At 40.0% G+C, this 13,843-nt stretch overlaps 1 protein-coding gene across 1 annotated transcript; it reads left to right on the top strand.

Annotated features, from left to right (window-relative positions):
• Window positions 1-21: 21 nt before the first annotated feature.
• josd1 (Josephin domain containing 1) lies at window positions 22-10,804 on the top strand. The gene is made up of 5 exons (XM_084741111.1): window positions 22-208; window positions 732-1,621; window positions 2,890-3,018; window positions 7,201-7,395; window positions 9,431-10,804. The coding sequence occupies exons 2-5, from the start codon at window positions 1,263-1,265 to the stop codon at window positions 9,528-9,530; spliced, it is 783 nt and encodes a 260-aa protein (XP_084597237.1). The 5' UTR covers window positions 22-208; window positions 732-1,262; the 3' UTR covers window positions 9,531-10,804.
• Window positions 10,805-13,843: the final 3,039 nt, after the last annotated feature.

Raw genomic sequence — 13,843 nt, 5'->3', positions numbered from 1 at the left:
AATATGGAGCTAGGGAGACGCTACTGCGCATGTCCGCGTCCGCACGGACGGAGAAAGAGACAGATACAGAGAGTGAGGGAGCTGCACAGGGAAAAACTGGCAGAGACAAAGGACTGAACAGTCTTCAGGGACGCAGGAGAGGGTGTACTCAGCTTTTAGACCGGTTTGTGACAGTCCAGCTGTGACAGCGCCGTCGGGGAGAGTCCAGGTGAGTGTTGGCTGAGAGAAAATGAAGTTAGGAGACATAAAGGAAGCGCTGTGGTTGTGTTTGCTGTCGACACGGGAGTCACGTAGAGCAGCCACAAGATTAACGCCACATATCTGTTACTATCATGGATTAATAGCATCTGTACGTGTGTGTTTTCAGAGTATAACAGCGACTGTCCCTTCTTAATAGACTGTAAGCTCTGTAATGTGTGTGTGTTGTGTTGAACGGGGCTGTTATTGTCATGTTTTGCTAGCTTGCTTACAACAGCCTCCTGCTTCCTCTATCCAGTCCAAGCTGCTGGAAGTGTTTACCTTCTTCTCACTCTGGGCTCTGTTGACCAAAACAGTTTATAATATGATCTCAGCGATCTATTACCATTAAATACGACATCAGCTGTTTTAAAGTCTTGTTTAAGGTGTTTGGCTGCTCTTAAATAGTTTTAAGATGTGTATTTTCTGGCTTTGGTAACTTGTTTTGCTCATAAATGAGCTTTAATTAGCTTTTCTTTCTGTCTTTCTTTCAGGTGCTTTTCAGGCGCCTGTCACTGCTCAGCATCAAATCCCTTGTTGGATCTGAGTTAGTGGTCAGCAGCCTGGTGATGGAAAGAACTGCAAAGCTATAGGGTTGGTGACTGCATGGAAAGAGCTGTCAACACACTCACAGAAGATGGAGGAAGTGGAAACGCACAGACAGCAGCAGCAGTTTGATTGACGACGACGCTGTGGTGCTGTTGGAGGAGTAATCTTTCATTTGGGAGCATCTGGAGTATCTTTGTGTGCGATTTTTGTTTTTTTTTCTTCCTCCCATCTTCCCCTCCCTCCCCGTTGACCTTTCTCCACAACTCTCCTTCAGAGCGAGCAGGTGTTAAATAGCCACAGGTTTCATTTACCTTGCAACCCCCTCCTCACACAAGCTCCTCTCTTCCGAGCTGGGCTGAGAGGTTGCTATGGAAATGGTTGTCATGATGCTGTTGTAGCGTCCTGAAGGTAGTAGTTGTGGAGCTGGAGGAGGAAGTGCCGGCAGCGGCGGCGGCGGTGGTGGTGAGCGTCCAGGGATGGGAAGCGCTCCGTATCCAGCAGGTGAATGGAAGGGGAAGGGGAGAGGCGGCCTGCAAGAGCTGGGCTGCATGCGCTGGAAGGTCAGCAAGCAGAAAGGAGGAGGAGGAGGAGGGGAGGTGGTGGTGGGAGCGGAGGAGAGGAGGTCCAGGGATCCCACGGACTCGCAGCAGCAGCAGGATCTCTCATCCTCCTCTTCCTCCCTCACCCCCCCGCTGCCTCCTCAGCCCTCTCTGACACCTCCAACCATTTATCATGAGAAGCAACGGAGGGAGCTGTGCGCCTTGCACGCGCTCAATAACGTCTTCCAGGACGGGACGGCCTTCAGTAGGGACACCCTGCAGGAGATATACCAGAGGTGGGGAGGCTAGTATACCAACCTACAAACCCCAGTTCCAAAAAAGTTTGGACATTGTGTAAAACGTAAATAAAGACAGAATGCAAAGATTTGCAAAAACTTTTCAATCCATAGTCAATTGATTACAGTACAAAGACAAAATATGTAAACTGATAACCTTTATTGTTTCTTGTAAATATACACTCATTCTGAATTTGATGCCTGCAACATGTGACAGGAGCATGTTTACCACTGTGATTTATCACCTTTTCTCAGTAAACGATTGGGAACTTGGGAACTTCTTTTTCTTGCTTACGACTTCAGGGCCTCAAAAGACCTTACAACCCAGTCAGACAGGTCTGGACTGCAGGCAGGTCAGTCTAGTACCTGAACTCTTTCACTATGAAGCCACGCTGTCGGAACACAAACAGAATGTGTCTCTGCATTTTCTTGCTGAAATAAGCAGGGACATCTCTAAAAAAAAGACGTCTGGATGGCAGCATATGTTGCTCCAAATGGGGCTTTCACAGATGTGACATTTTCCCATGATGCCATGGGCACTAATGCACCACCATACAATCATAGATGGTAATAATCTGGATGGTCATTCTCCTCTTTAGCCTGAGGACACGACATCGATGATTTCCAATGAAAATCTGAAATGCGGACTCATTAGACCACAGCACACTTTTCCACTCACCGTCAGTCCATCTCAAATGAGCTCAGGTCCAGAGAAGTCTGCAGCATATCTGGATGTCGTTGTTATCTGTCTTTCTCTTTGCATGGTAGAGTCATAACTTGCATTTGTGGAGGCAGTGATAAACTGTGTTTACTGACAGTGTTTTTCCAAAATGTTCCTGAGTCTATGTAGTATCTTTTATAGAATCATGTCGGTATTTAATGCTGTCACTTGATATTAGATAACCTGTTGAATGTTCCCAACAGGTGTTTTTTGTTTTTTTTGTTTTTTTTGAGCATTCGACAACTTTCCCAGTCTTTTGTTGCTCCTGTCCCAACTTTTTTGGAACATGATGCAGGCATCAAATTCAGAATGAGTGTGTATTTACAAAAAACAATTAAAACTTATCAGATTTATTTTGTTTTTATACTGTATTCAATTGAATAAAAGTCTAAAAGGATCTGTAAATCATTGCATTCTGTTTTAATTTATGTTTTACACAACATCACAGTTTTGGGGTCAAGCGGAGTTTGGATATCAATATTTATCTTGTGTACATGAAATGTAATAGATAATGTGCAAATCTCTCTCTATTGTCAACTTGTTGCAGGCTTTCTCCCAGCACTCTGGTGACACCGCACAAGAAAAGCATGCTGGGAAATGGGAACTATGACGTAAATGTCATTATGGCAGCCCTGCAGACACGAGGGTTCGAGGCAGTTTGGTGGGATAAAAGAAGGTATGTAAGGCTGATACTGAAAACTTTCACTGCGGTTCTCTTTATTCTTGCATGAGAAAATGTAAAACAGTTGAAGGACAGTAATGCTTTTACTTATCTTTAGATCTTTTTTCACCCTGATCACATCAGTCGTAGCTGGAGTTTGTCTTTAGACTGCTGATCTTTGTTTTTTCCCTAAATGATCAATATGATGATCCAACAGACAGAACCTAACACAAAGAAAATTTGTCTTCATCACACCTGTCTTGTTTTTGGTTACCTCCTTGTCTTCCATGAATAGACATGGTGACAAGAAAGAATTTAAGCAACTGTTGTCAGCTGTGACATCTGCAATTTAAATCTGTCAGACGCACATCCTGGAAAACCTGGAGAACAGTTGACCGATTTTCCAGGAATAGAAAACAAATAAGAAAATGAGAAAAAGGTGTTAAATGTCCTGGAAAATCTTGTGTTTTCTCGAAAAAATTTTTTCAATGTATATTCCTTCAGCTGAGAATAAACTTGCCTCTTAGGCTGTCTATCAGAGCTCGGCAAGACGGAGATCATCATTATGTTCAGGATCATTAACGTTCAAATGGTAGTTAATGGATGAGAGTGTTTTGAATAGTCTGGTCTAGGTCATGTTGAGGTGTGTTCACCTCAAGCCTGCAACACCTCTGAGTCACATCACATTGCAGCACCTGTAGGGTGGATGACAAAACAAGCCATAACATGACACGAAATGTTTTGTGGCTTTAGCTCACAGTGGCTGTGATTAGCCGTGTTAAAGTCCCACTTGTTATTACTAATAAAGGAACTAAAGTAGGGCGGAACGATTTTGAAGAATTATTTAATTGTGATTATTTTGACTGATATTGCAACTGCGGTATGATTTGCAATATAAAATGGAATCGTTTTTACGTCATTATTCTATTTTACATTATTGTTTACAACAATGTTGTAAACAAACATCTCAGCATTACAATGTTTAATTTAAAATGGTATTTTGTAAGACATTTGTAACACATATTACGCATCCTGCAATTTCAATAAAGTTTTGATAAACCGTTCAGCCCTAGACTAAAGTATGGTATGATAAACTAATAAAAGTCAGTCAAGTGGCAATTAATAATCGTAGCAAACTTGACTCTAACATTGAATTGTATGTGAAATCAAGTCTAGATTTGTCTGTAGGTAAAATTGTAGGCTACTATTTATGTTTTTGGTGTTCAAGCAGCAATGGTCAATCTAAGAAAAAAGGGATTCAGGTTATAAATTAAGAATAATGCTAAATTTTATTTACATATCACTTGTGTAGAGAGCACAAAGTACGTTCCGAAAAAAAAAAAAATAATAATATAATGCAATGACAGAATACTGTTAAAAAAAACTAAAAAACAAAATAGTAATTAAAAGTAGGCAAGAAAATAGATAAAAATACAAGTAAAAAGTAAAAATGAAAACCTGTATACATAAGCTTTATAGACTATATACACAAGACGAAATGAAAGAATAACAGTAAGAGGAGACAGTAATGAAAGTAATGATATTCAGATCTAAAGTTTAGTCTCCTAGACGTTCAGGCAGACAGCATAAGTTTAAGTTTAAATCAGAGCAACATTTTTGTATATGGCGTAATCCTCGTCTTTCATATCAGCTAGAAAAAAATCCTAGAAAATGATTTCTAGAAAAGAATGGAAAGCCTGATCCTGGAATGTAAACATGAGGTGAATGTCATAAAGAGGCTCCCTGTGTCCTCGTCTGCACCTCAGCAACCTAATCAGCAGGGCCTCAAATGCTCTCTTTGATTAGTCAGCAGTTCCATCAGTCGACAAAGTCTGCAAGACAGTTTTATCAGCATTCCCGTTTCCCTCATTAGCGGGCTAACATGACTGTTGACAACAACAGCAACCGCAGACTTGCTTTTATCAGTAAAACATTCATGTTATCTGAAAAGCCATATTCCTGTTTCTCTGTCTGGACCAGAACAGGAACAAAATCACAGCTACCTCTAATCTAGTGACAAAAACAACAATCGTGCTCTCTGTCGCTGACTGACACGACAGTGGTGATTCAAACTATAGCATGTGATTAAAGTTTTTACATGTTTATCGTTGAAAATGATAAGTTCTGTTGTGTTTGAGGTCCAGTCAGAGAAAAACAAACTATACAGCTTGCAGGTTACTACTTAAACCTTCCAAATAATGAGCCATTTCTGTGCAATGCACTGTAGACTTCCTGCAATAGTGCATGACATATTGTTGGTCAAAGTTGTGTTTCTAATGCCACTTTAGTTTGTTTTATTTCCAGTTATATCAATGCCATAATGCGTTGCCAGTGATTTTCTTGATATATTGCGCATCATAGAATTGCTACCATTGTGCTCCTGTCGTTATCACAGGCAGTGTATCACACTCAGAGTGATCCTGTGATTCTTTCCCCTCATGATAAGTATCTCAGGCTCGTGGATCAAGTTTATTATCTCCACCAGGCATCAGATCATGCGATGGGTCGTGTGTCTGTGCGTGACCAACGGAGCTGGAGCTGCTGTCCGCAGCTAAAATCACATTCTGCTGGACCCACTGGCCTAAAGTTTTTTGCTCACATTACTGTCTGCTCTAGTAGTTGTGATGAAAAACCATGAAAAGGTTGGTTGGCTGGTCTGTTTTATACAACGTCTGACTCATTAACTCACCTCAACTCAACTGCTAGGCTAAAAACAAGGCTTACCTTGCCTGTTGCAGGCCACATTTAGTGATGGCTCAAAAAGTGACATCTGATCTTAAACCGGAGCATCTGCAGATTATTTCCATACCCGGTATGTTGTGAGCCACTTCAGTTAGGCACGATACAAGATGAATAAATCCCTGTTTTGTTAGCTTCGCCGACATCTCTGTTAGGCATTTGAGTGATCACCGTGTTAGAGCATTCAAGGTCAGCTAGTAAACAAAAAAAAATCAACTGTAACTCGCTTAATTCAGAACTGATTCTCGTGAAATTTGGTTTGTTAGAAACCTGAAAAATTAAACATACCACTGGTTATTTGATGGAACATCAACATTTTGATGGTCTTTAGCGTTTTAGCTTTTGTGAGTTCTTCAAAAATGTAGATTTCTATATCTGTTGTTGTAAAGCCACCTCATCGCCTATAATGTTCTAAATAAATACCAAAATCCCCTGATTAAATAACAATGTTCAAAATGAGAAGTTTGGGCTTATCATCCCATTTATTCTTTCTTTATTGTTTCTTTTTTAAGTTTATACAGTTAGGTGACCCCAGGATTGTCTGTTACAATACCATTACCCTAAAGAAAACTAAACTAAACTAAACTAAAAACTATACAATAACACTCGGCTGACATCAGAATAAGAAAACTTAAATTATACTGTACTATACAAAAAACTTTATTCAAAACTTTACAAATCTCCGCTGGCTGCATCAAGCAGTTGTGGTGGCAGCGCAGCAGGTGATTCACCAACTACTTCCTGGTGGGGATCTGAACACTGAGTGCACTCTTCTAGTTTCCTTATCATACAGAAGTGAAAGTCAGGTATATAATTAATGGTAAACTTATAGTGTTTCTACAACAGTGTCTGGCAAGTTACTCAGGAAGTGTGTTAATTACTTTTTAATTTTTACTCCTTTAAAAAGTAATATTACCTCACTAATTACTTGGAATCAAAAGTAATAAGTCATATTATGTATAGTATTACTGTAATACTTTTGTACCTTGGAAAGTCTGTCTCTCTGTCTCTCCCTCAGCTGATGTGACCTGCCCTGACCTGACACATGTACACATCATCATATGATATCCTACCTGGGTCAGAGAGTAATCAGTAACTCAGAGTTACTTGAAATAGTAACTACAGTGTAATCACTGTTTTGTAAATTGTAATCCCTTACACCCCTTACATCTCTACACATCCCTTACAGTTGGTTTGTCATCCATTTCTCCAAAATGGTTTCTGATAGTCTCAGTTCAACAGAAACGCACCTGAACTCGCTGATGATTGTCTGTCACCATGCTCCAACACAAAAGGGAAGTTTACAGACCATTAAAGGGGACTTATTATGCTAATTTCAAGCTCTGTAACTAATTACTCTTACATATGTTTACTTCCTTTTTGCCACGTTTAATATGAAGATCCAACATCGTAACATTACATACAGATCTCCTTTGATGTTGTCTTTTCTTCCTCCAGGGATGTGGGCAGCATCGAGCTGTCCAACGTGACGGGCTTCATTCTGAACGTGCCATCCAACCTGCGCTGGGGGCCTCTCCGACTGCCGCTCAAACGCCAGCATTGGATAGGAGTCAGAGAGGTGGGAGGGGTCTACTACAACTTGGACTCCAAGCTGCGGAGCCCTCAACCCATCGGCAACTCGGATGAGCTCAGGTGAGAGGGAAAGGATATGTGTGTCTGTGTCCATGTTTTCTTACTGTGATGACACGTATGACCAGTTATATTGTTTTGAGATTTAGAGTAATTGCGCCATCATGGATTCATCTGTCACATGCAGGAGCTCTTAGGACAAGTGTGTTGGTCTGTCTATCTAACATTCTGATCCAGATTAAGATTTATTTACAACTATAGTGTTGGTCAGATTGCTGTGACACTTGAGATTCAGTCAGGTATTAATCTCTGTGGCTTAATTAACAACTTTTGTGGCTGTTTCACAGTAAAAGCCTTGAATTTGTTCACAGCTCGAGGGCATTTTTACTGTGAAGCAGCTGCAGGAAGTGTTGAGTTTGCAGTACATTAACGCAGCAGTACAAATCGTTACAGCTCTGATAACAGGACAGGAGAGCGAATCAGAAAATAGTTTGGCTCCGGTCTGTTAGATAAGACACAGCAGCTACAAAACTCAACATAGTTCATTTTTTATTGTCAATTTTAGCCTTTGCTTCCCAAAACATTAGTGCATCCCTTTACAGAGTTCTTGATTTAAATGAATCAACATTTTAGTGAGGGCTGCCCCCGTCTACATGCCTCCACATGACCATAGAATGAATGAAACTGTACCCTTCTTGTTGTCGCAATACTAGAAATCTTAAATTCATACTATATATTTAACAGGAATGTCACAATTTCAATACTGAAACAAAAATCAACCTAAATGAGCTTTCAATCGAAACAATCAAAATCAAAAGCAAAACCAGTAAAAAGATTCTTCTGGGGGGGTTTTTGTCTCCATCCTGCCTGCTTGTGGCGTCTGGCACATATCAGGAAAAAAAACAAACTTCAAATACAAAGCAGCGTAGCTTACTGGCTGTTACACGACACCTGATATAGTCTGACTCATCAGATGTGGGTATAAGTATATAACTATTGGTCACTTGCTTCAAGTGGCATCGCAACATCCGCTATCTATGTTTTCAATGTCCCCAGTAACCTCCGAGCTGCACCCTACATGCTGAAAATGGCACATTAGTGCCTGGGATGCTAACAGTATGACCGTAATCTAGTAAACCTTTTCTTTTGCAGTCGTGTAGTCCTTTTAATGTCAGAAGTCGCCTCCTGACATGCAAATGTTCCATCAAACCAAGTTCCCCCTCAACATCTTGCAGCATCCTGGGCTTAGCTCTGCCTAAGACATTTGTGATTGGTTTAAAGAATCGCCCTCAAGGCAGAGCGTTTTTTTCCTCTACAGCAGAATGTGTATGTGTGCAGCCGGACCTTTCTTCAGCACCGGGGAGAGAGGTGTGGCTATGCAAAACTGCACTTAATACCGTGATGGGGATGGTAGTAACGCTTTTTGTTTGAGCATCAGTAACTCAGAAGTTGTTTGTGCTAAATCTCTCAAACTTTGATACACAGCACCCATATTTCTCAGCTTCATAGAGAACTCTATTGGATGTCTGCTACACAATCACAGATTCTGCGAGTTAATATCAAATACAGAGAGTTCTGTTGTTACAACCTACCCCACTACTGGGGTGGGTTGTAACATTAGCTGGGGGTAGATGTAACAATTAGAGGTAATTTGCCAACTTAAGATCCACACTCCAATTTATGAAAGAAACAAACTCTTTAAGAACAACTTAAATAGACCAAAAGGCTAAAAGGTTGGCTTAAAGTAAGACTAAAGTATTGACTAAATCCTGACTCAAACAAAACAAAAACACAAGACTAAAATGTGAGTAAAACGCTTAACTAAAACTAAATTTAAATTTCTTGTCAAAAAGGAGCACTGCTGCTGTATGTGTAAATATATAGGCAACTGTTCGCTAACACATTAGCCATAAAAAACTTTAGAAATAATATGTTAATATGTTGTATTTTTGCTGCCTCTAAGTGGCCAAGAAATAAACAGACAGCTTTAAACCAGGTCTACCTTTTAAAATTGTGAGCCTTTGTATTGAATTAACAAATTGACATAATAATCATCATTTTAACTGCCCTCTCTGCTCTTTATTGGAACACATCACAGGAAGTTTCTCCGCCAGCAGCTGCGAGGGAAGAACTGTGAACTCCTACTGGTCGTCTCGGAGGAGGTGGAGGCACACCAAACGTGGCGGTGCGATGGCTAAGGGTTTAACCGGCCGATCACAGCTCCACCCGGGCCAACGGGCCAATCACACAGCGAACGGGAGAGGAAGTAGAGTCGTGCACAGCCAATCACGTGGATGCACACTTGCAGATGTATTTTTTTCCCCCACTTTTTTGGGTTTTGTTTACACAGCCATTGCTGGACTCTTCTCTGATAAGATGCAAAGCAATGAAGGAGGCAAACACTTTACAGGGAGAATCAAAGAATCACAGTCCTTTACTCACAACACAGTTAAGACTTATAAAAAGTTACTATTCTGTTTCTGCTATTCTTGTGTTTTTATATATATATATTGAATATTTTTCAATGTCGGTTTTGATCTTTTTTTTTTTTTCTTTTTACTGTTCAAGTTTCCAAAGTCATGGGAGTTCAGGCTTTCTGAGAAATGCTGTTTATCTGCCTGTCTCCCTCAGTGATCGTCCCTGCTTCAGCCATGGTGTTCACTGACGTGTCTTTGTGTTTTCTGTCCCTCCTTTCATGTCGCGAATGTCTCTTTCTCTCTCTGTGCGTATCCTCCGTCCTTCACTTTCACCAAAGCGTGCCCTTTCTTGCCTCAATGTGGCCCCATCTCACTCCTCCTTCCTGTCCCTTTTTCATATCACGTCAAAATCAGTGATCTATTTATCACTTTGCCAAAATTTGTATTTCATCCACTTCCCAAACACTTGTGGCACAGTCTGAGCCTACTCTGTACAGAGGCTGTGCCGACTCAACAGTTTTATATGCAACAAAGCAATGCAACACCCGGGCCAAGCACCCCCTCTAGTGGATGTTTGCCTCAGTTTCCTTTCAAGGAACAAGTAACAGCATCATTCATCCAGTTTCTTTTAAATATTCACAATCAAATTTAATGAAGAATGCTTGTCATCATGGAACTAATGCAATACTAGATAATCATCTTTCAGTAGAGTGATACTGTATCATATTTATCAAACTAGGGCAATTTAAAAAAATGGTCTAAATTACTGATAAACCCAAACTTGAACTCTTTCTCAAAAACATAAAATCACAGAAATGATTATGATGCTCAGTTAGTTCATTTTTGACTTTGGAAAAGCAGATTCAAGGTCTTCTTACAAACTTGTTCAGGAGCTTTCGACCATATCACACGGTCCACATCAACAGATTGAGTTTAGACATTCAAACCCACCAGAGGTGACAGAAAATGAGTCCATTATGTAGGGATTTTTGTTTTGTTTTGGGTTTTTTTTCTTGAGATTTTTACATCATTCTGTAGCTTCCAGTACAGTTCATCAGTCCTGTGATCCAACCTGCAGCCATGATTTAACACACATACACACACAGTCACTTACTTGTGTTCTCAGTTGTTGTAGCACCTGCATTCCTGCAGCTGTCTGTGTGTTTCCACAGCAGCAGCGTCGCTACCCTGCAGCTATCAAAAGCCAATACTTTTTGGAGCTCCAGTGGCTGTTTTTGCCTTCATGTGAGGTTGCGACTCTGTAAAAACGCTGCGACCAGGTTACATCGATGTCTCTGTATCTCTCCTCTATTCTCTGTCTGTGTGTCTGTTTGACCACGGGCGGGGCTCACGCGCACACACGCACACACTAACAGCCATGAACCAATCATAAAACAGCATTTTTTTTCTCTGATTCACTGCTTTGTTCTTGCCAACGCCACTCCTGCGCTTCATTCACTGTTGAATGTGTTTACAAACAGCAACCATCAAATCCTGCATACTGTACCTTTAATCTGCTGCGTGATTTGGTCAAAAGCTCCAGAATAAGCAAGCTAGTGATGGCCGGGGCTAGATTGTTAATAATAACCTGAATAATTAATTAGTTCTTATTAAAAATCATCATATCGATATAAAGAAATATTTATTTATCCATATCAGCCACTTTAGCTTAATTAGAGCCACAATTAATTTCTTGCTCAGTGGTGAGAAGACTCCACACAGACGGATGACAAGATAAGGGACGACTCTTTCAACTTATTGTTGTATTTTATTTTTCCTTTGGCTCCACTCTGGTCCAAAGGGTCACCACCACAGCAGCCCTCTGTAGCACAGGAGCTCAGCTGATGCAAGACTCCTCCTCCTTCTCCTCCTCCTCCTCCTCCTCCTCCTCCTCCTCCTCCTCCTCCTCCTCCTCCTCCTCCTCCTTGTCTTCTTCTTAAACATCTCTTGTCAAACCTGCCAAACACAGCTCGGAGAGGACACTGCAAATTGTCCCACCAGGTCATATGTAGTCAGCAGGGGTCTCTAATGTATGTGGTTTCAGTCTGAAGTTGTTGGTTGCGTGAAGGGAAGTTGTGTGGTGGTGCACAGTGTGCCTAGTGTGGGAAAAGAAAATGTGGACAGAGAAGTGAAAGTTGACCGGCTAGTGACACGTGTCCAGCTGGACGTGTGTCGTGGTTGTTTATTGTGAAATGAGCCTTAGGAGAGAGTTTGTAGCTTTCAAATCTATCAGTTTAAGAGAAACTGTTAATACTATAAATGTATTGTCTGTTAATGGCAATATTGGCCTTAACTTGTTTACATAAGAAAATATTTGTTGCTCTGAAAGATTACGAGGGACTGTGCAGTCTGACGCCATTTCAGGAGATTAATTCCAAAGCACCAATTTGTCATAAATTTAGAGGAGAAACAGCCGCAGCTCACTTAATATGATGTTTTCACTTTTGCAGCCAAGGGCTTTATGTTATTTACAGTTGTTTGAAATAGTATGATTTTATAAAGATCACGTTTTTTCCAATGGTGCATGTCTTTTTCTGGAATGAAACTCTTGGATTCCAGCCCAGTCCATACACCTTTAATGTCATATCCAAGTGAATCTGCATCGAAACATCAGAGAGCTTGTCATAAGAGATTTTGCTGAGATTTTTGGACCCAGTCACATCATGGCTAGTGTCTCACAATTGCATTCAACATTTGCTTTTTTTTTTTTGCCATGACAATCTTTCAGCCCTTCAGATTCAAGGAATACTGATTGTCACTGTATTTTGTTTTTTTATTTTTTGCATAGAAATAAAATGCTTATAATGGCACTTTATGTATAAGATACAGTGTGGGTGTTTTAAATGATTGATGATTGTTGAGTTATAAAGCAGAATGTCCCTTTTCACAGCCTGGTTGCAGATGACCTCGCCAGTAGTAGAAAGTAATTAAAGGGATATTTCAAATAATTTTAAGTGGGATTATATGAGGTTCTTATCGATAGTCAGTGTATTAGCTAGAGAAGATGGCAGTCAGCACGCCCCCAGTTTGGAGAGGCAGCAGGAGTACCAGAGTAGGAAGCTAAGAAATGTACTGCTGTGTCCACCTGAAAAAAATTGATGTCAGTGTATGCTGTTATTAGAATATTTTCTCCTCTTTACTTTGCTGTTGGACAGCCTTTTCTGATAAGTTCTGAATTGTTGAGAAAATAAGTATTAGAAATTTCAACTACGATCAACTGGAACAAATGAAACTTCTGTGTTAAGTTAGTGAGAAAAGATTAGTTCATTGTACTAAATCCCTGCACAATTTTTAGGATGGGAACAACTGGATTTAAAGGACAAATCTGTAAAATATTTACTGTAATAAATAATAAAACAACCATGATATGTCATCAGAGCTTAAGGAAACATGCTGAATTGAAATACTCTACTTGTTTTATTGTTTGCCTGTTTTCACTTTTAAAAGATGTAACAAGATGAAAACGATGTAGCAATACCTAACAGATAAAAAGGATGTAAATGACAAGACGAAAGAACAGCGTAACAAGACGATAACATAATATATAAGGCAAAAATGACATAAAAGACAAGATAAAAACAATGGAGTAGATGAAGCAAGACAAAAACAATGTAACAATAAATAACGACAAAGTAACAAGATGAAACAACAAAACAAGACGAAACTGACATAAAAAATGTAACAAGACAGACAAAATAAAAGACATAAGACAAAAATAACAAGAAATAATCAAGATTTAAGATGCAATACCATGTAACAATACAAAAAAAACGATGTAAAAGATGATACAAGAGACTCAACCATAGAGAAAACATGAGGTTCAGTTGTACAGAAACAGTCTTTTTACTTTTATACTTTGAGTACATTTCAAAGCCTAAACTTTTCCACTTTTATTTGAGTAAAAAAAATCCATACTTTCACTTTTATCCGGGTCTTTTTTAAGTATCTGTAGTTCTGCTTGACTACAGAATGTGTGTACTTTTGCCACCCCTGTTGCAGCCTGCCTGAGCTTCCTTGAGTCTGGGGGAGGAGAGGGCAGGGGGAAGCAACTTGCTTCAACCACAGACTGCATAGTAAGTAGGATTTCAACATAT

Source organism: Lutjanus erythropterus, chromosome 17, assembly GCF_056507025.1.
Source record: "Lutjanus erythropterus isolate fLutEry1 chromosome 17, fLutEry1.hap2, whole genome shotgun sequence".
Lineage (NCBI taxonomy): Eukaryota > Metazoa > Chordata > Actinopteri > Lutjaniformes > Lutjanidae > Lutjanus > Lutjanus erythropterus.
The sequence above is the reverse complement of the archived record's forward strand: the minus strand, read 5'-3'. Positions and strand labels throughout refer to the sequence as shown.

What these genes read in the sequence shown, in the direction of transcription:
- josd1 (XM_084741111.1), top strand. Translation starts at nt 1,263, where the DNA reads ATGGGAAGCGCTCCGTATCCAGCAGGTGAATGGAAGGGGAAGGGGAGA. An exon ending in CTGCAGGAGATATACCAGAG is followed by an intron (nt 1,622 to 2,889) that starts GTGGGGAGGCTA and finishes AACTTGTTGCAG; the next exon opens with GCTTTCTCCCAGCACTCTGG. An exon ending in GTTTGGTGGGATAAAAGAAG is followed by an intron (nt 3,019 to 7,200) that starts GTATGTAAGGCT and finishes TTCTTCCTCCAG; the next exon opens with GGATGTGGGCAGCATCGAGC.